The sequence below is a fragment of the Macrotis lagotis genome, chromosome 1, assembly GCF_037893015.1.
Source record: "Macrotis lagotis isolate mMagLag1 chromosome 1, bilby.v1.9.chrom.fasta, whole genome shotgun sequence".
In the NCBI taxonomy this organism is placed as follows: domain Eukaryota; kingdom Metazoa; phylum Chordata; class Mammalia; order Peramelemorphia; family Peramelidae; genus Macrotis; species Macrotis lagotis.
The window spans coordinates 886,275,201-886,302,037 of NC_133658.1; the positions used below are offsets into that span (position 1 = coordinate 886,275,201).

General features: G+C 38.4%; 1 protein-coding gene across 2 annotated transcripts; it reads left to right on the plus strand.

Annotated features, from left to right (window-relative positions):
* LOC141509204 (tumor necrosis factor receptor superfamily member 9-like) lies at positions 1-26,837 on the plus strand. Of its 2 annotated transcripts, XM_074218555.1 has the most exons (9): positions 1,109-1,213; positions 1,763-2,194; positions 3,103-3,228; positions 4,006-4,143; positions 4,729-4,795; positions 7,147-7,277; positions 10,626-10,751; positions 13,091-13,229; positions 25,318-26,837. In XM_074218555.1, the coding sequence occupies exons 2-9, from the start codon at positions 2,098-2,100 to the stop codon at positions 25,319-25,321; spliced, it is 828 nt and encodes a 275-aa protein (XP_074074656.1). In that variant the 5' UTR covers positions 1,109-1,213; positions 1,763-2,097; the 3' UTR covers positions 25,322-26,837. The 2 variants fall into 2 exon arrangements, with proteins under 2 accessions (XP_074074657.1, XP_074074656.1); XM_074218556.1 differs by lacking the exons at positions 1,109-1,213; positions 25,318-26,837 and adding an exon at positions 1-58 and having other exon boundaries at positions 13,091-16,831.

The following is a 26,837-nucleotide window of genomic DNA, read 5'->3' on the forward strand; positions in this document are numbered from 1 at the left end:
GGCAGACACTGTTCGGTTTCTTTATATCCCTGGTGTTTAACACAGTTCCTGGAACCTGGTAAGCAAAAAATTCTCTCTCTCTCTCTCTCTCTCTCTCTCTCTCTCTCTCTCTCTCTCTCTCTCTCTCCCCCCCCCATCCATCCATCTTTCCAACATGGGTCATGGGTTCTAGCTCCAACTCCATATTTCCTATGATCCTATGAGATATAGATTTCATTCTTCTATTCATTTCAGTTTCTCCCTAGCACACAGTAGGCATTTAATAATTGCTCTTACAAGCCATGGTTCCCTGGATTGGGGAGGGGAGAGATAATGCGAAATGAAGGTCATAAAAGATAAAGAAGAAAAGATACAATAAATAAATATTTTTAAATGGTCATTTTCTATGGATATTGAGTAAGTAGGAGTCAGTCTGGCATAGCAGATGGGGGGTGACCTCTGGAATTCGGGGTCCACCTTCAACACATCCACCTTCCTGCACCTCTCAGGGTCCTAGGTGGCCCCCCTAAGCCATCAAGCTTCACATGAATTACTTTCTGCTTCATCAAAGGGATTTTCCACACTGTGAGTTCCCTATATTGATGAAATCATAGATTTAGTTTCCCTCCAAAATTTTACTGAGTAATATCAGCGTTCATTGGGTAATCCAGGGTAGGGGCTACACAGTTGTGATCTCCACTTATAGGAAATGGTTTTAGCCCCATGGTGACAGACACAGTGAAAAAGTCATCCCTTTTGATTCTTACAAAATTCCCAAAGTTCCCTGGCATGTCACAGGACAAGGTTCAGGGGGGTGACTCCGGATTAACAGGATTGTCTTTAAGGGATCCCAAACGTTTCTGAGGTCTGTCAAAACGTGGGGGGAGAGGGGGCTCTCTTCAGTGGCCAGATCCTTTGATTTCTCAGGGAAACCTAAGAAAAATCCTAATAAAAGAGCTAGATACTGCTTCCAAGAAATGATCTGAACTTCGTTAAACGTGGTAATAAGGGACCGGAGGGGATTTTAGGGGCAGCCAACTTCAGCCTTGATGAAGCTGTAATTAAGATCCTTGAGGGGGGATTTCCCAAGAGGCTCCTCCTCCTCCCTCCCTTCCCCCATTGAGTCACCCGAGCTGGTGAGGGAGGTTGAGAAGGGCTCAGCTATAAAAATGCTCCCAGTTCCCGAACATCGACAAATTGGACTCTCTGAATGCAGGCCCCCCAACTTACACAGGTTTGTTCTTGGGACACCTTCTTCCTCCATCGCTTCACTTTCTGAGCTTCCTGTTTCCTTCTCATCTCTGTGTTTCTATTCAATGATTTCCCCCTTTGATCAGGTGCTAGGAGCCTGGCAAAAAGGAAAAAAAAACAGATCTTAGAAAAGAGAATATTTTGCTTAATAGATCCTTTGCTTTGCTCCAGATGTCAGAACAAATCCATGTCTGCAAAGAGGAAGTAGCAGGATGGGCTGGACGCAGAAATGCTGCCCTACCCCCAAATGATCATTATGGGTCATGGTGAAACTTCTGGTTTATTTATTCTAGGCTTTCAGATTAGCAGTGCCAATCCAAATTTCTCCAACAATAACAGTAGAAAAAAAATCATTGAGAAATTGAGAAATATTTCCCCCCTTTCTTCAGGAACTTCTGTGTGATTGAATGCAAGCTCCTTGAAGGCAAGGACTGTTTCACTTCTCTCTTTGTATCCCCAGAGCTTTGCATAATGACTCACCTAGAAATATTTTTGATGGATGGATCAATTGACCGACTTTGTCTTACTCTAGATATGCAGAAAGCATCATTGAAATCTGGATGCCATTGCCAAGGAGTGATGAAACTGGATCTGCCTCAAGGATCTGCCTCTCAAAGCTGTTTCTGCAGTTAGGAAAACCCAGACCAACTATTTCCAAAGAGGATAGGCATTGTTGAATCTCTGGCTTGGCAAAGGGCAGCTGCTTCTGTTGCTTTTCCAGGTCAAGGCTGGCTTGACATCTGTGGATTGTTGTAAGCAATCAATGAATTAGTTCTAAAGATAACTGGAAGTGCCTCCTTAAAAGTGAAGATTGTGGCGACAGGTTAGAGTGCTGTGGGAACTGATCTTTGTCTCCAAGACTCCAATATGGGCATCAGCTATGAGAATCTGGAGGCCACGTTAACTCTTGCCATGCTGTACTGGGGTACTCTGGTCCAGGGTTCCTGCGGCAGCTGTCCAGCTGGTAAGAATGAAAATGAAGGATGCATCTGTGTCTGTCCTACAGGCATTCTTAATTCTAGGGCATCTTATCTGATATATATATGTGTGGATAGATAGATAGAGAGATAGATAGATAGATAGACACATATAGATATAGATAGATAGATATTTGGCTTTGGAAAGGCAATGAGGTTAAGTGACTTGTCCAAGGTCACACACCTAGGTAATTTATTAAGTGTCTGAGGTTGGATTTGAACTCAGGTCCTCCTGAGACTCCAGGGCTGGTGCTCTATTCACCACCTAGCTGCTCCACCCTACCTGATTTTAGTTAACTTCTTGGGTTCATATTGAAAATAATTTAGTAGAATAGTTATGAAAATTCTCTTAGTGAATCCAGTCTTCAGAATAAGCCATGATTCTGTTCTTATTCAGTCATAAGATGTAGGCCTATTTTAATTCTACCATATTTATGTCTTGTTCTTTCTGATTCTGTGTTTATTCCTGAAGAATGCTTGTGAAGAGGCCAGTTTTTTGTTTGTTTGAGGGGTTTTGGGGGGGGTTGCATGACAATGGGGTTAAGTGACTTGCCCAAGGTCTCACAGATAGTAAGTGACTTAGGTTGGGTTTGAATTCAGGTCCTCCTGACTCTAAGAGTGGTGCTTTATCCATTTTGCCACCTAACTGCTCCCAAGGGTCCAGTTTTTAAAAGTCAGTCATCTTGCCTAGCTATGTGACCTTGGGAAAGTCACTTAACCCCATTTTAAAAGTCAGTTACCCCTTACTCAAAATATAACTACTTTAAAATAGAACCCGAGAAACAATAAATTTTCTGCATTTTTATTTCCCTTTGTCTTTAAGTATTTTTGAATGCTACAGTGAAAATTTGCAAAGGTTACCAGAATTTCTTGATCCCTTTCTTTTTCCCCTTAGGTACTTTCTGGAATGGTACAGATTGTGGAAAAAACAAAAATCTGGCTTGTATCCCATGTCCCCCAAATAGCTTCTCTAGTTCAGCTGGTGAACAGAGGACATGTGACATATGCAGGAGATGTGAAGGTAAGATCTCATACATATATATATATATATATATATATATATATATATATATATATCTGGATCTATAAATATGAATATAGGCATTTCTGATAAGTGATGAAATAGATAAATTCCATGTCCATTTTAAAATAAATTAAATATTAAATTATTTTAGATCATTTTTATAAATATATCTTTCCTCACTCTACCTATTGAATTATCCCTTGTGAAAAATTTTTTTAAAAATCAATTCAACAAAACTAAGAAACACATCTAACAGTAATGACAGGATGCATTGATCCCCACTCAAAGTTCCCCACCCCAGCTAAGCAGAAAGGGATGTCCATTTTGTAGTCTTTTCTCCATTCCCACCACTTTTCAAATATCATGAGTGTTATTTCCTATATGTACTGAGAAATTTTTAAAATTACTATAGTGGCAACTACTGGTAGATAATGAGAAGTTGCATTTTACTGAAAGTTTATTTCAGGTGAAATGATAGTTTATAGTTGATGGGAATATGCTTCTACTAACCAAATGAAGGACTTAATTTAGCACTAAAAGTTACAAGAAACTTTATTACTATAGTCATACGTTCAGTTTTGTTTCAATAAGCATTTAGGAACTGGTAGCACTGGTAGGTGCTAGAGATACAAGGGCAAAAATGGAATAATCTGTGCCTTAAGGATTTTACATCTTACTGCTGGAGGTGGAGGTGTTGGGAGGGAAAGTTTTCATTATCGAACTTATCAGTAAGCCTTTATGTCCTATTTTCAAATGAATTTTGAATTTTTAAAGGTATTTTCAGAACTAAGAGAGAATGTACTCCAACAAGCAATACAGAGTGTGATTGTAGGTCCGGGTATCATTGTTCTGGAGCAGGATGTTATAGGTGTCAACCAGATTGCAAGCAAGGTCAAGAATTTATAGGAAAAGGTAGGTTGCCTTCCCCTCCCCCACTTCAAGTTCATTTGAAACCCTAAACTTGTTCATCATTCCAATATTAGATAGGTAGAAAAGACTATAGCAGTATGGTAGAATGCTAGACTTGAACTCAGTGATTCTGGATTCAAATTCTGATTCTGCTATTTATTCCTTGGGAATACTAATTTCCTTGGGTCTCAGTTTCCTCATCTGTAAAATGAGAGACTAGACTTAGATGACTGCTAAGTTTTTCCCTTGTTCTAAACCTATGATCCTATTAGATGTAGTATTTAATGCCATATGTATACGTGATTGAGTCAAACATACTAGTAAATGAGAAATTCTTATCAGGAAATCATAATTTGAATATTTGTCAGCCATTCTATAGTCAAACATCCACATCCATAAAACTTTCTTAAGTGCTTGTCATTAGAAGGAAAACCTCAAAGTTATTTCAAATCACAGGACTTTGAGAACTGTTGTACAGTTATACAACATTTTGTGACATTAAAATCATTATGATGCTTACATGAGGGAAAAAACTTAAAATGACAAATATGCTTATGCTTTTTCACCTCTGCTTTTATTTTTTGCAAGGTTGTAGAGACTGTAGCTTTGGTTCCTTTAATGATCAGACACGGGGGAACTGCAGACGCTGGACAAAGTATGTATAACTTTAATTTCCTTTAGATTATTGAATATGGTTCTAGGTTAAATTCATATTGTGAGATAAGGTACATCAGATAGACATATATTGGAAAAATGCTATAATAATGACACAAGTAATAGTGTCAGTTCTATTCATTTACTTCTTATTTCTTTGTAACTCTCCATTGTTGACAGTTCTCTCCTTCTTTCCCTCTCTCCTTTTCTACTTTCTTCCCTCCTGTTCTCTCTCCTTTTCTATTTCTTTCTGTGCCCGTCCCTTGCTCCCTCCTTTACCCTCTTTTGCCACCCTCTCCCTGCTATCTCTCTCTCTCCCTCCCTCTCCTTTTCCTGTCTGTGTCTTGCCCCCCCTCTCTCCTTCTGTCTCTCTCCTCCTCTTCTTCCCTTTTCCCCTTCTTCCCTCTCCCTTCTCCTTCTCTAACTCCTCTATTTCTTCCCCTTGCTTCTCAGAACCTTCTCTTTCTTAAATATTCATTGTCCTCCTAATTACCAAGTCCAATGGCATTTTTTTTTCCAGTCCTCATCCTTACTACTCTGTCTGTTGCAATGGATACTATTGATTACCAGCTCCTTGAAAATTTTTCTTCCTTTGGCTTCTGTGATAATCACCTACTTCTCTTTCTATATCTCTCCTTCATTTATGATGCCTTCCATGATGTGCCTTCCTCTCATCCCTTCAATCCTGATGTTTCCTTGGGTTCTGTCCATGCTTCTCTTTATCTACATTTTTTCCATGGCCTTTTCACCCATGGTTGCAACTTCAGTGACTGAGAGGAGTAATAAGAAAGTTTGGGGAGAGCTTGGGAGGAAAGATAATGAATTTCGTTTTGGGCAGGTTGAGTTTGAGGTAGCTAAAGGGCATTCAGTTCAGGATGTCCAATAAAGAATTGGAAATTTGAAACTAAAGGTCACCAAAAAGATTATATTGATCTCCATGCCTATGATACCCACCTCCCTTTCTAAAGACTTCTGTTTACAAAATTTAAATATTTTATTTCTTTAGTTTTCTGACTACATGCAATGGTATCTAATGACTTTTAATCTTTCATTTCCTACTACCTCCTGATAAGCTTTATATAGACATCTTCCCAACTCTTCAATCTCATCCCCTGCACAAGCCCCTGAAAAGAAGTCCTGTTCCTCCATCAACTAAAGTATAAGGAGGTTGGACTAGATCACTTCAAAGATCCTTCCAGATCTAAACCTATGATCAATGATCTCAGTTATATAGGATTTAAACCTTTAAGTCTTCTCTGATCCCTCTTTGCCCCTTCCCTTCACCAGATCAGTTCCTACTCATTTTTCAAGACTCAGTTCAGATGCCATTTCCTCCAAGATCCTCCTTTATCTCCCCAGTCAGAAACAATCAGTCCTTTTTTGGATCTCTCATAGAACTCCATTCTGGCCTCAGTCACTTAATAGCTATGTAACCCTGGACAAGTCACGGAACCCTATTTGTCTCAGAATCCTTATCTGTACAATAATTTGGAGAAGGAACTAACAAACTTCTCCAATTTCATCGCCAAGAAAACTCCGAATGAGGTCATGAAGAGTTAGACAGGACTGAAGTGACCGAACAACAAAAGACAGAGAACTCTGTATCTTTCACATCCTATCTTGGAAAAGCTGTGCTGTATAGAAAGCTCTGATCTAAAGACTTAAAGTCCTGCACCACCAGTTTTGCCAAGTCACTTTCTGAACCTCAGTTTTCTTGTCTGTAAAATAGTTACAGAATGGTAAGGAAAGGTCTTTTAAAGGGGTAGAGAACTATGCAAATGTGAGTTGTTTATTATTATCATTATTATTGTTATTATCATTATTGTTGGTGTTGTTATTTTTATAGTGTTTGTATCTTTGTCTTATCCACCTTCCCTGGTTGTAAGCTCCAGGAGAGTAGGGATGCTCTTGTCATCTTCTATGTATTTTCCATAAAATTCAATTCCCTATTCATAGCCATTGTCAATTTCTAAAGGGAGATTTCAAATCTATTCTCCCAAAATCTAAGAAGTATTTAGGGGTCAATGTAAGGAAAAACCTGCCAACAGTTAAGATCTAAGAGTGCAATGAATTGTCTCAGGAAAGGATGACGTCTTCCTTCCTAAAGGTATTAACTAGACACTGAACGCTCTTATATTGGAGGATAGTTTAGACCGGATGCTGAGTTAGATTGGAGGACCTTTCCTATCCAACTCTAAGGTTACATGATCCTTTGAAGAGTTTATTTAAGGTTAACTTCAAATTCATTTTATTATTAGCTTTCTGTGAACTCAAATAGAAGCAATTTATTTGGTTTCTGAAATTAATCCCTTGCAAGTTTTAATTATTTAATTGTTTCTCATTTAACTTCAGCTGCTCCTTGAGTGGACAAGTTGTGCTTGTAAATGGAACTAGTAAAAGAGATGTGGTATGTGGATCCACCAAAACAGATGCCACTCCAGATGCAGTCTCCATAACAATTCCTGTTTTTCTTGTGCAAACTGGTGAGCTATTGATTAATATCCAAGGAATATGAATCACTCATAGCTATTCTCTTCTACCTGTCGCTCCGTCCATCTGGAGTGACTTTCAACTCTAAAGCTAAACCAATAGTAATTCAGATAGTAAAATTGCAAACAGACCCAGTGGAGCTTCCAAGATTCAAAACTGAAAAGGAATTCTGATTTATATACAGGTATATATATATATATATATATATATATATATATATATATATATACATATATCTTGAGAGGTGACATGAATTCTGATTTATATACAGGTGTATATATATATATATATATATATGTATATATATATACATATATCTTGAGAGGTGACATGATGCCAAATCAAGGAGGTCCAGGTTCAATTTCTAACTAATGCAAATTGATTGTGTGATCCTGGATTAGTCTCAACATCTTACCTGTGTCCCCGGCCACTCTCTAAGATAATAAGTTGTTGAGAAGGTGCGCCTTGAAAAGGCCATTTCTAAGCGATGTCTCTGCTTCCTTTCCTCTCACTCTCTGAAGTCTGGTTTACAACATCATCACTCTACTGAAATTGGACTCTTCAAATTACCAGTGATTTAATTAATTTCTAAATCTATGGGTCTTTTCTCTCAATACTCATCCTTCTTGACCTCTCTGCAGCCTTTGATATTGTTGATCACCTTCTTCTCCTCGATATTCTCTTCTCTCTAGGATTTCATGGCACTTTCCTATCCTGATTCTTCTCCTACTTCTCTGACTGTTTCTACTCTGATTCCTTTTCTTGATCTACATCCAAGTTGTGCCTACTAACTGAGGATTGTCCACTAAGGGTCTGTTCTGGGCTCTCTTTTCTTCTCCCTCTATACTGCTTTGCTTGGTGATCTCATCAGTTCCCCTGGATTTAATTATCATCTTTATGCAGATGATTCTTAAAACTATTTATCCTTTCTTGTGACTTTCAGACTCAACTCTTCAAGTGTCTTTTGGACATCTTGAATTGAATGTTTTAACCTCAGACTTGATCTGTCCAAAACAAAATTCTTACTTTCCTCCCAAGTTCTCCCTCCCTTCTTTCTAACTTCCTTATTACCACTGAAGGCACCACAATCTTCCCAGATACCCAGGCTCACAACCTTATTGTCATCCTCAACTCCTTACTCTCTTTCTCAGTCTCATATTCAATTGATTGTTAGGGTCTTTGTATTTCATCTTTGGAACATCTCTTCTAAACTCCCCACACCCCCTCCTCTGACAGTGCCACTTCCCAACTCTAGGACATCATCATCATCATTTCATGCCTGTACTGTTTCAATGATTCTCTCATTGGTTCCCTTGCCTCAAGTCTCTCTCCACTTCAATCTGTCCTCCAAGAATCTGTCAAATTGACCTTAGAGTAGATCTGATCATGTGTTCCCCCACTCAATACATTCTGATGGTTACCTAATACTTCCCCAATCAAATCTATAAAATTCTCTGATTTTTTAACCCTAACCCTTCATAACCTGACTGCCTTCTAGTTTTCCAATCTTCTTTTTTTAAGGCAAATGGGGTTAAGTGGCTTGCCCAAGGCCACATAGCTAGGTAACTATTAAGTGTCTGAGGCCGGATTTGAACTCAGGTACTCCTGACTCCAAGGCCAGTGTTCTATCCGCTGTGCCACCTAGACACCCCCTAAGTTTTCCAATCTTCTTATACATTCCTACGTACTTTCTGATTCAGTGGCATTCCCCTCCTTTCTATTGCTCCCATAAGACATTCCATTTTCCAATTCCAGGCATTTTTATCAACTGTCCTTCATTACTGAAATTTTCTCCTTTCTCATCTCTGCCTTCTGGTTTTCCTGGATTCCTTCAAGTCTCAGCTAAAATTATACCTTTTGCAAGAAATCCTTTCTAATCTCCCTTATTACCAGTACCTTTTTTGGGTATTATCTCCAATTTATCATGTATACATAGATATATACATATTTTTATAAATATATAATATATTTATGTATGTATGTCTGCAGATATAAAAATACATATATTGAAATCTGTTTATCTATCAATCTATCTCTAAATCTATCCACCCATCTATCATTTATCCATCCAACTATCTATCCATTTTTTCTTTCTTTTTATCTCTCTTCCTAGCCATCCATCATCTATCCATTTATTTTTCTATCTACCTTTTTCTTTCTTTCTGTCTATCAATCTATCTATCTCTTTCTGCCTTTATTTCTTTCTTCCCCTAAGGCTTAATCCAGTGTCCATCACACAGCAGGTATTTAATAAATCCTTATTAACTTCACTTGACTGAAGGCTAGATTGACTAGAACTCCCTACATTGAAGAAATCATGGTTTCAACTTTAAAAAAATACAAAACAACCAAAAAAACTACACATGTAGAAAATTGGATGCCACATAATATAGAAAAATAAAGCAGTATGTTTCCATTTTTCTTTCTAAAATAATATACTACCTTGGACTTTGGAATTTTTTCCAGCTTTGAAGATTTAAAATTTAAATTAAAAAAAATTAAAATTTAAGTAAATTCAATATGTCCTATAGAATATAACTTCCTTGAGAGTAGGGCTCCTACTTACATAGTACCTGATGGGTACACAGTAAGTGCTTAATAAATGCTTACTGCTTGATCACCACACTTTGAGTATCTCATTAGAACAAAGATCACAGTTGTTTTTAACATTAATGAAAGAGAAGAAGCTCAAGAATGTCAAAATCCTAGAAAGACAGGAACCAATCTAACCTTTGCCAACTCCTTATTCATCTCTAGTTGTATCTACTAACTGTGGTTGTCCCCTAAGTTTCTGTCTTGGGCTCTCTCTTCTTCCTCCTGGCAAATGGAAATGGTCTTCAACATTCTTCTAAACATATGGGTAGGTAGTGACTTTTCAATATCATGTAAAAAGAACCCTGATCTCTACTTATAAGTCAATAACTATTTTTTGTCAGTAATTAGTAATTGTTTTCATTATGCATTTATTAAGTGCCTACTATATACCACACACTGTGTTAAGCACCAGAGATACGAGAGAGAGAGAGAGAGAGAGAGAGAGAGAGAGAGAGAGAGAGAGAGAGAGCCCTTGCCCTCTAAAGGCTCACAGTCATTATGCCTATGATATGATAATATGTATGAGAAAAGTCCAATAAATTCCCATGTCTGGAGAAATGATTCATTTATCATAAAATTCTTCTTAGAATCCTCTCTAATTCCCAAATTTAACATATTAGAAATGTGCAAAAATTTACTACCCTCCATGATGCTTAGGAATAAATGTGTGACAAGGCTCCCCATGCATTGGTTTTCTATCTATTCTCTGTTTTTCCCCCTAATTTTTCTTTCTTTCTTTTTTTAAGATAAGGACCTGGCCACCTTTACTCTGGCTCTGATTATGGCTGCAGGGTGCTTTGTACTTTTGACCTTGTCGTGGTTCTGTTTTGCCTTCAGAAACAAAAAGAAACTACCCTACCTGTTCAAGCAAAGTAAGAACCTAGCCCAGGTTTCCCTTCTGTGAGTACTGGTATGAATGGGAGTGAGAGCTCAGAAGCAGGGTAGAGGAATGAATAGAGTGTGGATCACATGTTTATTCCTCCAGGAACTCTTTAAATGGTTGCTGTTACTACTCCACATGGATGTGGCATGAAAAGCCCAAGGCTTGGAGGCAGGGACACCCGAGTTCAAATCCAGCCTCAGGTGCTGATTAACCATGTGACCCTGGGCAAGTCATATAACCTCTGCCTATCTTGGTTTCCTCCATTATTAAATAAGGATAATAATGGCAGCATCTACCCTTTGGGGATGTTGTGAGGATCAAACGAGAAAATTTTTGTACATTACTTAGCATGGTGCTTGATGCATGCTATATAAATATAAAAATGCGATGATGATGATGATTAATACTACCTTCCTCCAGGAATTCTTGAAATGAAACAATATTTACAAAATGCCTACTATTTAATATACACTTGTTTTTCTTCCTTCCCCAAGGTATAGGAATACAAAATTTGAGAGAAGAATGAAAAAAGCCAGGGGAGTTTTTAGAATTCAGGACTCAGGTTTCAGAGAGGAACCTCCAGTCTTCTATATTGATCTGGTGTGGCCAAGGCAACCACAGGCAGGGACTGGAAATTCAATAAAGCTAGGGGCTTTTTAGGGGTGAATGAATTAAATGTTTGACCAAATAAGGCCCACAAATGATGTTAAAAATATCTACAGCCCTTAGCAGTAAAAAGAATTTCCAACCCCTGAAAGGTCTTGAAGTTTCTCCTAGAGAGATGACTTAATAGAAAGATTTCAGTAGTTTTGTCTGGTGGTTAGGGTGCTGGCCTGGAGTCAGGATGATTCCTGATGCTTCCTGGCTGGGATCACAGGCAAGCTGTTTAACCTCTCTGAGACTGAGAAATAAGAATGATAGTAAGTCAATTTATATCAATTTGTAACAAAAACATCCATCAGACTTAGAATTTTAAAAAATGCCTCCTGAAGAGAAAAAGGGATGCCCTTACAAAACGAGGAATTGTTCCAATCGTATTAAAGCCCAAATAGATTCCGTTACAGCAATTTTTCTCTGGTGAATGGGTTAGTGTTGGGAAGAAATCATTTTCACTTTTGCTTTTAATTTCTGGTGCTTTCATCATTTAACCAAGATAGGCATATTTGGGTCCAGGGTGATCTGCAAAGTAAATAGATGTCTCTTTGAAATATAAAAGGTGGCAGCTGCATTTGAGACATGGGGAACATTTCAATTTGTCTGGCTGGATTTTCTTCTGGTCATTTATAGGTAGTGTAGTGGATAGAACACTGGACCTTATTCAGGAAGACTCATCTTCCTGAGTTTAAATCTAGCCTCAGATACTTACTAGCTGTGTGATCTTGGGGAAGTCACTTAATCCTGTTTGCCTCCTCATCTGTAAAATGAGGAAATGGCAGACTGTTCCAGTATCTCTGCCCAAAAAATCCTAAATGGGCTCATAGACAATTGGATATAACTGGAAATTTTTTTATTTCTCTCTAGAAAGATATTAATCACTGAGGCTTGCAGAGAAAAGACTGTACATAGGTCATTCAGTTGGATGTCACTACAGGTCATTGACTATTTTTAGGTTAGAATAGCACAATGCAGAAACTTGGCAATTTGTCCATGGTATCTGGACTGAAACAACTGGACAACAACAGAAAGGGTCAATAAACAAATAAAATTCTTAAATTCAATAAAAATTTCTCCCTTCAGTCAGTCTTGTAGGTAAGAAATCTTGCGTCTCTCCTTTCTACAAGTTGATTTGTAGCCAAACTTGGTGGCCCAGACCTATTAACTCTGCCTCTGGAGAAACTGATGGAAATTACTTGAGCTTAGGAGTTCAGAGTTGTAGTCAGATTAAAGTAGATTGGGTATCGGAACAAAGCTCTGCACTGATATGGCAAGGACCCACCGAAATGAAGGGCTGCCAGGCTGAATAAGGAGGGGCAAACCAGGCCAGATGGGAAATGAAAGAGGTCAAAGCTTCCATGTTGATTTTTGGCCAGTGCTGCATTTCTCATCTAGGAGAAATAGGAAGAGCCCAGGCCTGGAAGTGAGGGGAGTTTGGGGGTGAGGGGGTTGGGGAGAAAGAGAGACAGAGAGAGAGAGAGAGACAGAGAGAGAGAGAGACAGAGAGAGAGACAGAGAGAGAGACAGAGAGACAGAGAGAGACAGAAAGAGAGACAGAAAGAGAAAGAGAAGAATAAGAAAGCCAACTGGTTTTAAGATCCCAGTTCAGGAGAGGCAAAGGAGGATCACCCAGAATGAGAACCAAAGCTAACCATCTACCTCTTTCTGTTTTAGCTTTTATGAAACCAGTCCAGACTGCCCAAGAAGAGGATGCCTGTAGCTGTGGGTTTCCAGAAGAAGAACAAGGAGAGGGTGAAACCATTAAATTCCAATCCCAGCTGCATTTGGAGCTGTTTTTAAAAGATTCAAAGCAGTAAGACCTTGGGGCCATTACCAGACAGCAACCAGAAAATTTATCTTCGGATGCTATTTGAAAGGGACTATGCAGGTTAAAAAGAGAAAGACGAACCCCTTTATCAGATGTAGCGTTTCTTAGAACAGACTCTCAGCTAGAACTGACTGATGAGGGCAATTCCCTTCAACAGATTACACCCCATCCATAACTGCCCATCCTGTTTGACTCTTGTCCCGTGTTCACCATGGGTTGCATCTTCCCAATGAGCTAGAGACCTTCACTGCTTTCTTCTGACATTCCAAGGGCATTTTTTTTCAAGTTCCTCCTTGATTATTCAGAACACCCCCAAAGTCTTGGTGCTAAAAAACTCCACTAAAATTCTGGAAACTGCCTCCACCTGATTCAGTCTCAGTTATCATACATCTGACAGTTTTTCCATGTTGTATTATTTAAGCAAATTTTTTTAAATGTAGTAAATCTCAAAATAAGTCTGTAATTATTCCTTTCAATTAGTACAGGACACTGTCTCTAACTTATGCCATTACCAGGTCCTTTAGTGGATAAGGAAAACAGAGGCAGGAGTCTCATAAATATTGTTCAGGGTCCCAGGAATAATCTGAAAAGTTATCCATCACAACCCAGACTGTGGTCTTTTTCTTCTGTCCTGTTCCCTCCCAACAAGAGCCATCTTTCTCTTATTCTTAGTCTTATTCATCTTATTCTTCCTAGTTTTGAACTGGATTTCTTCTACCCAGCCCTCATCTCTTCCCTAATTCTCACGCTACAAAACTTAAAGCTTGCATCTTACCCATTATTCTTAATCATGCCCTCATCAATGACCTTGAAACACTTCCCCTCCTAGCCTATTTCTTCTACATTCCATTTTTGACAGCTGCTGGCTGATTCCCCCGTGGTTCAACCATGGGTGAATGAAATGACAATGGACTTATGTTTTTATTACTATAAGGAATTTCCTATTACTTTGTCCACAATTAGGAGACACTGCCATTTGGTGGGCAATGGTCTTATAGACTAGTCCAGAAGATGAATAACATGCTTTTCTATTCAGCTACATTTCTTTATGTCATGACCTTTCTGAAAACAGCTAAGTATAAACACTAAAGGGTGAAATAGTCCTCAAGAGTAAGTTATTAGGGGCAGCTAGGTGGATAGAGAGCATGGGCTCTGGAGTTAGGAGATCTGAGTTCAAATACAGCCTCAGACATTTAATTACTTAGCTGTGTGACCTTGGACAAGTTGCTTAACCCCATTGCCTTGCTAAAAAAAAAAAGAGTAAGTTATTAGTGAAAAAAAAAATCTTGATAGGACTTCATGCTTTGCTCACTAATGCTATAATCCTTAACTATAATCCTTACCTTGACACTGCAAACATATCAAAATCCCCCTCTAATCTATCTTTTATTATTGGTTTCAATTTACTCTCCACCACATTGGCTAGCCAAATTGCCCTACTCATTGTTCAAACCTCGTGTCCCACCTCTAGGCCTTTGCATGGTCTGTATCTCCCATGTCTAGAATGTACTCCCTGCTAATTTCCTCTTTTTAGAATATTTACCTTTCTTCAGGGCTTAGCTCAGATGCTACTCTTAACAGGAAGCCTTCCAGATCTATAAAATGTTATATCCTCTCCTATCCCAATCCCAATAGGATGTAAGTTCTCTGTGTATCTTCATTCTAACTCATACTAAGTTTTTACCCAGTTTCCTGTTCTGAGACTTTGTATTTGTTTTACATCAAAATTCCTGCCCTTAACCCCTTGACCCTCTCAACTCCCACTCTTCCCCCAGGAAGTACGTTTTCGATTTTCTAGTTACTCAGAATTTTCCTTACATTAAGTAGAATATAAACTAACTGAAAAGAATGTAATTCTTTGAGAGCAGGGACTAGGATTTCGTCTTTGAATCATAGACCAAGTAGCTTAATAGGAACTCAGGGTTATATATTCAACCTTAGAGGATGTGTGGATCACATCCCCCTCATTCTACAAAGTCAATGATAGGATTGTCCAGGACGATCCATAATAATTGGTGGAATCCATCTTCTGACTCCAAAGCCAGTATACTTATCTACTCATCAGACTGCTTCTGTGATTCATAAGAAGTAAATATAAATGTTTATTGAACTGTATCAACAGTAGACTGATGATTTACATAGTAATTTATAGCTAACAATGCAATTTCTTCACAATAATCCTGTGAGGTTGGTAAAACTATTATTTAACCTTTACAGATGAGAAATCTGTTGTCACATAATTAAATAGAAATTCCAGGACTCAAACCCAGGTTTTGACCTCAAGGTCAACATTCTTTCTTTCAACAACATTATCATTTCTATGGCTTTGCAAAACATTTTATATGTTTTATCTCATTTGATCTTCAGAACAACTCCTGGAGACAGATGCCACCATTGTTTCCATTTAACAGAAATTGAAATTCAGAGAGGTTAAGTGAATTGTCCAGGTCACAGTGTTAGTGTCTAAGGCAGGATTTGAGCAAAGGTCTTGTTGACTCCAGCTCCAGGACTATATCATCTGTTATATCTAGACTACTTTTCTCCTAGGTGAAGAAATAGTAATAAAGGATTAGCCTTTCCATCCCCTGTGTTCCCTCTGCTTCTAAGTTTCTTATCCCTCCTCCCAGGGGCAAAAGGAGAAAAAAAACCCAAAACAGTCACAATGACTGTCTTCTCTCCACCAACCACCTGACTTCTTTCTCTAAGCTCCTTTGCTAGTAGGGGTCATGAATGAGGGAACTAACTCCCTCCTGCTATAGGTATGCCAACTTCAATCATAAACTCGATTCAGATACAAATTGTTTTTTATTAGACGTACCATGTTGCTTCCTGCAGAGTATGATCCTTTAAAAAAATTTAAGGAACTTAAAAATATATAAAATAGTTTCATCATTGTGATAAAAAAAAAATCTCTACTACTGATTCCAAGAACTAAGATTTCTTGTGGGAAAGTTTTGTGTGTGTGTGTGTGTGTGTGTGTGTGTGTGTGTGTGTGTCTCCTGGAGAGAAGATCAAAACTGATTGTGTAGCTGGAAGATCTTATAAGTGGGAGAATGTGGTTCTGTCCTATTTTCATGCTAATCAGGGGCTCTTGGAAATGAGTTGAATTTACTTGCCCCAACCTCTGCACACTTTGGTCTTGTTTTGAATTTTTTTTGGATGACATTTTTGAAATAGATTTTGGTAACACAGACTTGCAATCAGGGATTAAATGGAAATTACAAACTAGTTTCTAACCTTAAATCAAATGGTGGTTTGGAATCATGTCATTTGAACAGCAAGCAAAGTCTAGTTTTTAAAAAAAATAGACCATCTTAGACCTGTTTAGGCAGGTTCTTGAACATGTGTGGTAGGAAACAGAGAACCCAACAAATGTCTTTAAAGAGATGACATCTAGCAGAACTCAACAACCACAAGAATAGTAGATATTTCCAGCAGACAGAAAATTATGATACACATGGATTTTATGTACAGTAGCAACACAATGTCTTTACCAAACCTCTATGCAATTCAGATACCACTTTCTACATGAAGTCCCATTGCCCTCCTTCCCCAAATTACCTTATATTTATGTTAGTTATTTTAAAAATTATCTTTTATTGTGAACTTAATCAGCAAATACAAAAATTTCAATATCCAAAGAAGAATGATGATTCTTAAAATTTAGGTAGTTTTAAAATATATTTTAAAGTTAATAATTTAAGACTTATTTGTATCCCTGTCTGTTCCTTTTTTTCACTTTTGTGCATTTCAAAATATTTTATTTATGTCCTCTTTGTGGCACGATTGCAAAAGGGCCAATTTAGACTTGATATTAGGAAAAGCATTCCTAACAACAGGACCTACTCAAAAAGTTGGAATGGGTTTTATTTTGGTGAAAGAAGATGGAAACATAGGAATTTAGATTTACAGCTAAAGCATTTAGTTCAGGGATATCAAAGTGAAGTAGAGATGAGGATCTCTAAACTAAACATAAGGGTCCCTGAAAGCTACAAATTGATTTCAAAAATCATGTTATTATATAATCTATGTTTCATTGAATTGTTATTTTGATCAATATTTCTCAATTACATTTTAATCTGGTTTGGGCAATACATCTGGCCCATAGGCTGTATGGTTGACCCATCTGATCTAGTCCAACCCTCTAATATTCTAGAGGAGGAAACTGATGTATAAAGAAGGACTGGACATATATCTCTATATCAAATGTTGACCTTCACTAAAGAGAAGGGAGGGAGGGAGACAAATCAGAACACAAGATATAACAGCAACAAAAAGAATGCATTTTACCCAAAGTTATACTGGTAATAATTGGCAAAACCAGGATTTTTTGAATCCAAATTCAGCTACTTTCCCAATGTCTAGAAATAGCTACAAAAACAAACCAAAAAACAAAAAAGCCATATAGTATCAGGCTTTGAAACCTAGACATACATAGAATTCCCAAGATAGAAGGGACCTTAGGGCCATCTCATCCAACTTGTACCTGAGCAAGAATGTTTTCTACAATTTACCTAATAGTAGATTCTCAGAATTTCACACACAGAATCCCTAGATCAATAAACAGCCTTTGACTCCTCACTTGAGTGGCAGCTTGGTGGTGGAGTGGATAGAGCACTGGCTTTGGAGTCAGAAGGCCATGAGTTTGAAACCCAGCCTCAAACACTTGACACTGACTAGCTGTATATCCTTGGGCCTCACATCCAGGGCATCTCCAGTTATCCTGATTCATATTTGGCCACTGGACCCAGATGGCACTGAAGGAGAAAGTGAGGTAACTTAGCACAGCATCCCCCTCACTCGAATCCAAGTCATGTTCTTGTTATGGCATCAGCTCCCTGAGGTCATGAATATTCTTTGAGAATGAAGGACAAACATCATCAACAGGAGAGAATAACCCAAGATCATTCTACTGTAGATATTCTTAACTTTTTCTGTGTCATGGATCCCTTTGACAGTATGATGGTCCTTTTCTTAGAACAATCTCCTTTAAATGCATACAATAGAATATATTAAAATCAATCATATTAAAACTTATTTCTACTGAGAAAGTGATTACTTACGATATCTAATAGTGTTTGGGGTTAGAAAGAATTTTGCTCCCAAGAGAACTAGCTATTCTCTCTCCCTGACTTCCATTCTAGCAAGGTCAGGGTCAATCTGTCCAGGTTTTTCCTCCATTGGAGTAATTTCTCCCTTGGTCATCACCCTCACTCTGCCCCTGCAGGGATGAAGAGGATGACTGGATCTCTTAAACCCATCAGAACCTGATAACCATTGCTTCTGGGGGGCTTTGATCCATTTCTTTCTTACTTTCTCTTCTCTTCAGAAAGTCGCTGATTCACCTTTTCCATATAGTCTAAACTAATTTGATTTTTTTTTTCCCCTTTGCTCTCTTTTGGTCACTTCAAACCCTTGACTGGGAAAGACTCTAGTAATTAGAAAATCTTCCTTTCCCTCCATGTGTCATTGAGTAACAATAGCCTGGGAATCAGCTGCTTTTTACCCTGCCCCTCTCATTACACACACACAGAGAACAAAATACTAAGAAGAAAACCAGGTTGTTGTTGAGAACACATGACAAAACAAATAGATGCTTAAAGAAATTAATAATAACTAACATTTATTTGGTGTGTTAAAGTTTGTGAAGCATTTCCACATTTGAGATCGTTTGAAACGAGAAATTGAATACAGACTCCATGCAAGGTTGAGTGAGAAATGGGTTGGAGTAGGATTTTCTCCAGTTTTATTCTCAGAGTTAGAGGGTACCAGGACTCTACACTGGATCCGGAGAGTCCCAAGTTGTTCAGCTAGACTTTTTCCTGCACTCCTGGTGGGGCAAAAGCAATGGCAGCGGGGACTCAGCACACCCACTCGTTGAATGTTCTGATTCTCTCCCACCATCCTCTGGTCATGTCTTTCTCATCTTCCAAAAGCTTGTTTCCTTCACTCTTCTCATGAAACCTCAGTTCTCCTGCCTGAAGATTATCTTTCTACATACCTCAGTACTTTAATCAGAGAATAGTGGGGCTCTCTGGTCCAGTCCTGAAGGCATCTATCACAGCTACATTCCAATTCCTTGGGTTTGTATCCATTTTCCAGTGAGCAATGTTGTAGAGTTTACACTTTCAGAGACACGTTTCTGTAATCACAAAAATCCTAAATAGCAGAGTCATAAGTCTTATGGATAGGGCTATAAGAGTCAAACATTATGGAACATCTTGTGGTAATTATACGTAATTTTGTTGACACCAATACGCCCCACAGGAAGGAAACCACAGATCTTTTGAAGTTCTGACATATTTCTATTGATTCAATATGATCTTCTTTTTCCTTCTGTCAATATTGTCTATTCTCTGAGGACACAGACCAGAAGACATAGGTTTGTCTTTAATGATTACTACTGATACAACCATGGGGAGATCATCTCTTTGAACCTCAGTCCCCCCCCCCATAAAATTGGAATAATAGTACCAGGATTAGCTGTTTTCCAGGGTAGGGAGAAAAATGCTTTCAGAGGCAGCACAGAATGGTCAGTAGAGAGGTGGATTGGAAAGTCAAATTCTGCCCAGATACTAGCTAGCTGTGTGACCCCAGGCAAGTTACTATATGACCCTCAACCTCCTCATTCATAAAATTGTGATAATAATACCTTCCGGAGTTCAAATGAGGTTCAAATCAGGTATATATATATATATATGTATACATATATACATATATATATATATAATATATATAATGTGTTCTACAAATGTTAAAATCCTACAAAATGTGATTTGTTATTATTATTATTTTATAAATCTCAAAGTCACAGTTTAAATCTGATTTGTTAGGTTATTAACATGATAGGACAAGGTCAAAATGCTTTTGTCTGACTTCTGAGGCCCTTCATAATTCAGCTTTACTTTCTATTTTTCTTTTTCCTTCCTTCCTCCTTTCCTTTCCTTTCCTTCCTTCCTTCGTACCTTTTTCCTTTCCTTCCTCCCTTCCTTCCTCTCTTCCATCCTTCCTTTCTTCTTTCCTTTCCTTTTTTTCTCACTTTCTCTTGCTTTCTCTATTTTTCTCACTTTCTTTTTTTCTTATTGTTTTCCCTCTTTCTCTTTTTCTCTCCCTCTGACACTCTGAGTCTTTATCTCTGTCTCTCTGTCTTTGTCTCTGTCTCTTCCTTCCTGAGGAATTCCATTGTGCATTTTTTGTGGATCTCTTTAAAAATTTAAAATACTGAGAAAGTTCCCTATGCTCTTTGGAGCTCCCCCACATTTATGCTCCCTCCAAAGTCACAAACCCAATCCCCACACAGTTGGCTCTACTTTCAAAGGACAGCAGTTCTCAAGAACAATGCTATTAGAGTTAAATTTCCAGTTTGCTTTACAAAGATGGGGGCTTGTAGCAGTCAGATCTAGATGAGAAATTCTTTACCTGACTGGAAGTCACCTGCAAATAATTCCAGCATAAAAGGCATCCTTCTATAAAATGATACCACAGATCCTTCTAGCTTCAACCCATTTCCCCTACAGAAACCTCTACAATTAGAGCCCAACTATGGGCTTGAAAATGGGAAGCTAGCAACTTTATTTTTGCCTCCAGTATTAATTTATATTACCACATCTCTATCCTCCACCCTCACCCCTAATCCATACCAGGATTTTGTAGGGATTTTTCCCAGCAACTTTTTGAGAAAATAAACCGCAATAAAAGATTCAGTGTCTTGGTGCTCAATCCGAGACCCTTTTTGAGCTGGGACATAAATGGCAAGGGTCTCTGCCTCACCAGTTTGTATCTAGGCCACCTTGACCCTCTAACAAGAGGACAAAAGGCAACCCATGAACTAAGGGGAGGAACCATCATTCAATTGGGCAAGCACAAGTTTGCTGGTGGTAAGTGAAGCCTTTCTCTGGGACAAGTAACATGGTCCTCTATCATCAATTTCTAATCTAGTTCTGTCTTTGGCATATTGTAGGTAAGAAATAAGCTTTCAGGTCTCAGACAATTATTACCTAGCTGTGTGGCCTTGGGTAAGCCACTTAACCCCGTTTGCCTTGCAAAAACCTTAAAAAACAAAAGGGGGCAGCTAGGTGGCATAGTGGATAAAGCACCCATCCTGGAGTCAGAAATAAGCTTTCATTAAGCCCCCATGTATCAGGCCCTGTCCCAAGTGATGGAACTAAAAAAAAAAAGCCAATTCTTGCCCTTCCAGAGCTTACACACCAGTAGGGGATAAGAACACATAAGAAAAGGGTGGAGATAAAGAGACACACACAATGGAGAGGGCATATTCCCATCTTGAAGGTCCCAATGTCATAATATCTAGGTTAAGGTGATATTGGTCCTTCTGGCGACCCAAGTCACAGCCTCCAGACTTTTGTGCTAGGCTTGAGTATTTGCCCAGTAGCTTTGCCTCTTACCTTTCTTTTGAATGTTACTGCTACCTGTCCTAATTCTTCTCTGCAGTCTCTTCCAAGGGACACTCAGACTCTTCTTTTTTCCTTTTTTTTTTTTTTTTTGCAAGGCAATGGGGTTAGGTGACTTGCCTGAGACCACACAGCTAGGTAATTATTAAGTGTCTGAGGTCAGATTTGAACTCAGGTCCTCCTGACTCCAGGGCCAGTGCTCTACCCACTGGGCCACCTAGCTGCCCACTCAGACTCTTCTTGATAAGGCTGGGGCCTCCTAGCTCCTGACCCTGGGGGTTGCTCAGGTGAAATGGCCCCAACATATCTTTCTAGCTTGTACCTTTAATAAATCTACCCCTCAGGGGCGGCTAGGTGCCACAGTAGATAGAGCACTGGCCCTGGAGTCAGGAGTACCTGTGTTCAAATCTGGCTTCAGACACTTAATAATTGCCTAGCTGTGTGGCCTTGGGCAAGCCACTTAACCCCATTTGCCTTGAAAAAAACCTAAAATAAACAAACAAACAAACAAACAAATAAATGAATGAATGAATAAATAAATGAATGAATAAATAAATAAATAAATAAATAAAACTTCCCTTCTGGGCAAAACATTCCAGAAAAACAATAACTCACATACCCATGGCACTTGGCAAATTGCTTAATAAAATGAAGATAAAGATATTTCTGTTCCCTATTTGAGGGCGATATAGTAACCAGCTTCAGAATGCAGAGAGGACTTCGATTCAAAGCTGACCTTTGATTCTACCTGTTTGACCTTAGGCAACTTACATGTCTCTGGGCCTCCTCCTTCCTAAAATGAAGAGGCAGGACTTGAGATGGCTTCTGAGGTCCCTTTTAACTCTAAGTGAATGATTTTACAAATCTGAGGTCATAGTTGAATAAACCTTGAAATTCAAGTGAATTGGAGTTACCTAGGTTTAAACACTACTTAGTACCTGTGTGACCCTGGGCAAGTGCTTTCATTCTCTGAGCCTGTTTCTTCAACCAGCAAATGCTGGTTGAAGAGTTAAATCAAACCATCTCCAGAAGTCCCTTCTAGCTCTATCATTCTATACAATTAAAAAATAAACCCATATCAAACACTTATTAATGAATACTGATTTGGGGATAGGAAACCAAAGATTAAATAGTGTGGACTCAGGGAGTTTACATTCTTATTAGGCAGTAGGAATGGAGAATGAATATGAAAATATATGAATGGGGAAGTAACATCATTATATGAGGATGGAAAAAATACCAGCAATTCTTGTTGAGTCATTTTTGTTTGTTTTTTGCAAGGCAATGGGGATAAGTGACTTGCCCAAGGTCATTGAACATTTCTTCTATCACCACTATGTATTTGTATAAGTTGTTCTAAGAATAATAATAATAATAATAATATCCCCCATTTTGACCTATTAGAATCTTTGAGACTCAGCTCAGGGAGTTTTCCCCTCACCTTCCCCCACCAGAGAATGAAACATTGCCATCTCCAGAACAGAGAACCCAAAAGGAATTAGCCAATGGGAGGAAGAGGCAAACACAGTAGAGGGATATTCCAGGTTAAGAAAACCCCAGATGCTGGGGGAACTTCCAAGATGAAAGGAGGGTTGAGTAATGCCTCCAAATCACAGCCAGAAGGAAAAGAAAGCATTCCCAACATGGATACTCCAATGCCGTAATCTCTTGACTCAAAGTACTGTTTGTTGTTCCTTCTGGAGGAAGTCACAGACCCCAAGTTTTTGTGGTCTTTGATTTTGACTCCTCAGCTCTTTTAGGAACAATACTCCTGCCTATTCTGCTTCTCCTCTCCAGTCTCTTCCAAAGGATTCCCAAGTTTTTGTTTCTGGATCATGGCAGGACTGAGGCCTGCCTGATTCTTGTTGCTGGGGTTGCATTTCCTCCAAAATGAAGGGAAGGGATGGTTTCTTACCCAACAAAACTACTCTTGCCCTTGACTCTAAACCCCTTTTTTGTCTTGTTTTTTATTTTTTGTTTTTTGTTTTTGCAAGGCAATAGAGTAAAGTGACTTGCCCAAAGTCACACAGCTAGGTAATTAGAAAGTGTCTGAGGACGGATTTGAACTCAGGTCCTCCTGACTCCAGGGCCTGCACTCTATCCACTGTGCCACCTAGCTGCCCCTAAACCCCTCTTTTGTCCCCAAGCACTCCTTTCTTCCCAACATCTCTCTCTTCCCTCTCAGATGACATCAGTTTCTTGGGGCTCAGTTTCTTCCTCTATAAAATGAAGAGATCAGACCACCTGATCTCTAAGGTTCCTTCCAGCTTGAAGGTTCCCCTGACACACACCCCACCCCTTCCTGACTGATTGCCATCCAACCGATTGCTATGTCTTATAATGTGTTTATCTTCATCAGAGGCTGTCAAACAAAATCTGAATGAGAATCATAGATCTTAGAGGTCATTGTTCAAACATCTCATTCTATAGATAGGAAAACTGAGGTTTAGAGAAATTAAGTGACATACTCAAGGTCACGTAGGCAGCAAGTAGATGGTAGCTGTCCTTTATAATCGAAGAGAACAGTTGGCAAGAGGTAGGGGTAGAAAGTCAAAACAGGACTGACTGCTTGTCAGATATGTTTTAGCGATAATAACTATTCGAGTGTTTCTTAGGCAAGATGATTACTGAGATCCCTTCCAAATCCAAAATTCTTGAGCTCAGATTTTCCTGACTCAAGACTACTTCTCTATGTGCACTGCCCTCTCAATACTTTGTGAATTTCTCCTAAGATATCAGTGTATAGGGAAGGGGAGGGAGGTGAAGAAAACTTTCCATTTTATAGATAATTTAAAAGATTTTTAGGATTTGTGACTTTGTGACTGACATTTCATGATTCATTCTAATATTTTAATGACAGTAATGGATTGCTAAAGGCCAGATGAGTCACAGAACAAGGTGCTATGACAAATCCTAGAACTAGAAAGTACCTTGGAAATCATCTAGTCCAACGTCCTCCTTTTGGATTGAGGAAGCAGGAACAGAAAGGTCCAGTACAAGATCATTCATCAGATGAGGATCAGAGACATAGCTTGAACGTGACTCCTATTCCAGGATTTTTGTTTTTCCAACTTCAGGCACTCCCCTTTTACCACTTTAAAATGTTTTCTTAAGAACACAACATTTCTGGACCACTTCAATGACACAACAAATAGATGTTTTTTCTTCATATTAAAAAAAAAAGTTACTCAATCAACCCATTCCTGTGATAGCAAAAATAACATGTAAGCTAAATCAAGGAACAGAAACTTCTTCTGGTACAAAAATATACCAACCTCACCCAGATCTATTTTTTTAGATTAGTTTATATTTCAGTAAGAAGGTCAAATGGACTTAAGATCTTTATCTGAGGCTTCTCAATGAAAACTTGAAGGATTAGCAGCGCTTTGGAGTAATGCTAAGGAAATAGATCCTCCTCTCTAAAGAGCAGAGGGTATGATAGATACAGAATGTAGTATCACTAGTCCAACAAGATCCCCATGGCTTTGTTTAAATGCTTTTCCTTACTATATGAAAGGGGTAAAGGTAGAGTAAAGGGGAAATTAGTTATTGTTGCTCAGTCAATTTTCAGTAGTATCTGACACTTCATGACCCCATTGGGGTTTTTTCTTGGTAGAGATACTAGAGTGATTTGTCATTTCCTTCTTATACTCATTTTACAGATAAGGAACGGAGGAAAATGAGACTTACCCAGAGTCACAGATAGAGTGTGAGACTGGATTTGAATTTACGAAGATGAATGTTCCTGACTCCAGGTTTAGCACCCTATCCAACCAGCTGCATCAAAGGGAAAATCGCTGTGGTATAAATGTAAAGGGCAACAATGAAATTTTAAAACTCACAGGGTAAAAGATTGTCTGTTTTAAAACCATCAAAGAATTTCAAAAGCAAACACCATCTCTTTCCAACACATTTATTTTTAAGAAGGAAGAACCACAGGACTACTAGGAAACATTAAAACATTACCAGCACCTTTTCTAAAGGTAATGCAGGACTACAAACCATCTAGATGAAGGACAGACACATGCTACTTGACAGAAGGGGTTTACATGTTCAAAATAAAATCTTTTCACGTTGTGTATGTTTCCTATATGAAAGACAATCAATCAACCAGGTCTATCTTGACAGCAAATTACTCCATGCAAATATTTTGTTAAACTTTGGGGGTCTTCTCTTTACCTCATCAAATACAGTCCAAATCCCTGATAGACCTCCCTAAACTCTTTCATTTTTTAGAGAATATCTTGAGATTTAAAAAAAAAATCCTGCAGATTACTGGGCTATATCTCCTTTTAATGATTTTCTCTTAAAAGAGATATGCCACATGATGTATGTTATTCATCCAAAGAAAATCAAATTTCCATAAAGACAAAGGTTCTGGTTAGGTTTCTGGACTCAGGTTTCTCTTCCTAATGCCCCTAGGAGGTATTCTCCTCCTCCCCCCACAATTTTCCTTCAAGATTCAACTTTCTTCACAGAAACTTCTGATTGTCCTAATCCTTTGCCTTTTTCCTTGATTTTTCATGTATCTACTTATCTGTAAAGAAGATATAATCATCCCTACCCCATAGCAATTTTAATATACTATGGGTCAGAATAAGAAATTAAATGGGAATTTTTTGGGAGTTTTGTAGAAGCCACAAACTACACACAAAGGCCAGCAGATGACACAGAACCCATGACCAAATTTTACAAGAAGGTTTTGTAAACACTTCATTAGAAAAAAGAAAAAAATCAGATTTCTTTTCTGGTACAAAGAGAGGACCAAAAATTTTTACATGAATTTTCCAGCTCATGGGGATGCTGTATTCCTAAATCCACCTCATGTGGAAGGGATAACTATATTCTTCCCATTTAAAGTAAGCTTCTTCAGGTCAGAGATTATTTTTTGCTGATATTTTGCCTTTGTATCTCTTAATATGTATCTCTTTGCATTCTCTTAACATAGGCTCGTTGAATTGACCTGGCTAGTTCCATCTTAGTCTATTCTTTGTTCAAAATGCAAACCTATTTTAAATTTGCTTTTTCATAGACAGGCATTATCTCAAAGATGAGATATTTGGGGCTCAAGATCCTAGTTCCCTTTGTAGATGAAATTTCTTCAACTGAATTGTTATTGTTGATACTTTCCGGTAATAGGATAGCTGAAGTACGGAGTCACTGGGAAATGGGTTTAATAAAG

What these genes read in the sequence shown, in the direction of transcription:
- LOC141509204 (XM_074218556.1), top strand. Translation starts at nt 2,098, where the DNA reads ATGGGCATCAGCTATGAGAATCTGGAGGCCACGTTAACTCTTGCCATG. An exon ending in CTGCGGCAGCTGTCCAGCTG is followed by an intron (nt 2,195 to 3,102) that starts GTAAGAATGAAA and finishes TTTTCCCCTTAG; the next exon opens with GTACTTTCTGGAATGGTACA. An exon ending in CATATGCAGGAGATGTGAAG is followed by an intron (nt 3,229 to 4,005) that starts GTAAGATCTCAT and finishes GAATTTTTAAAG; the next exon opens with GTATTTTCAGAACTAAGAGA.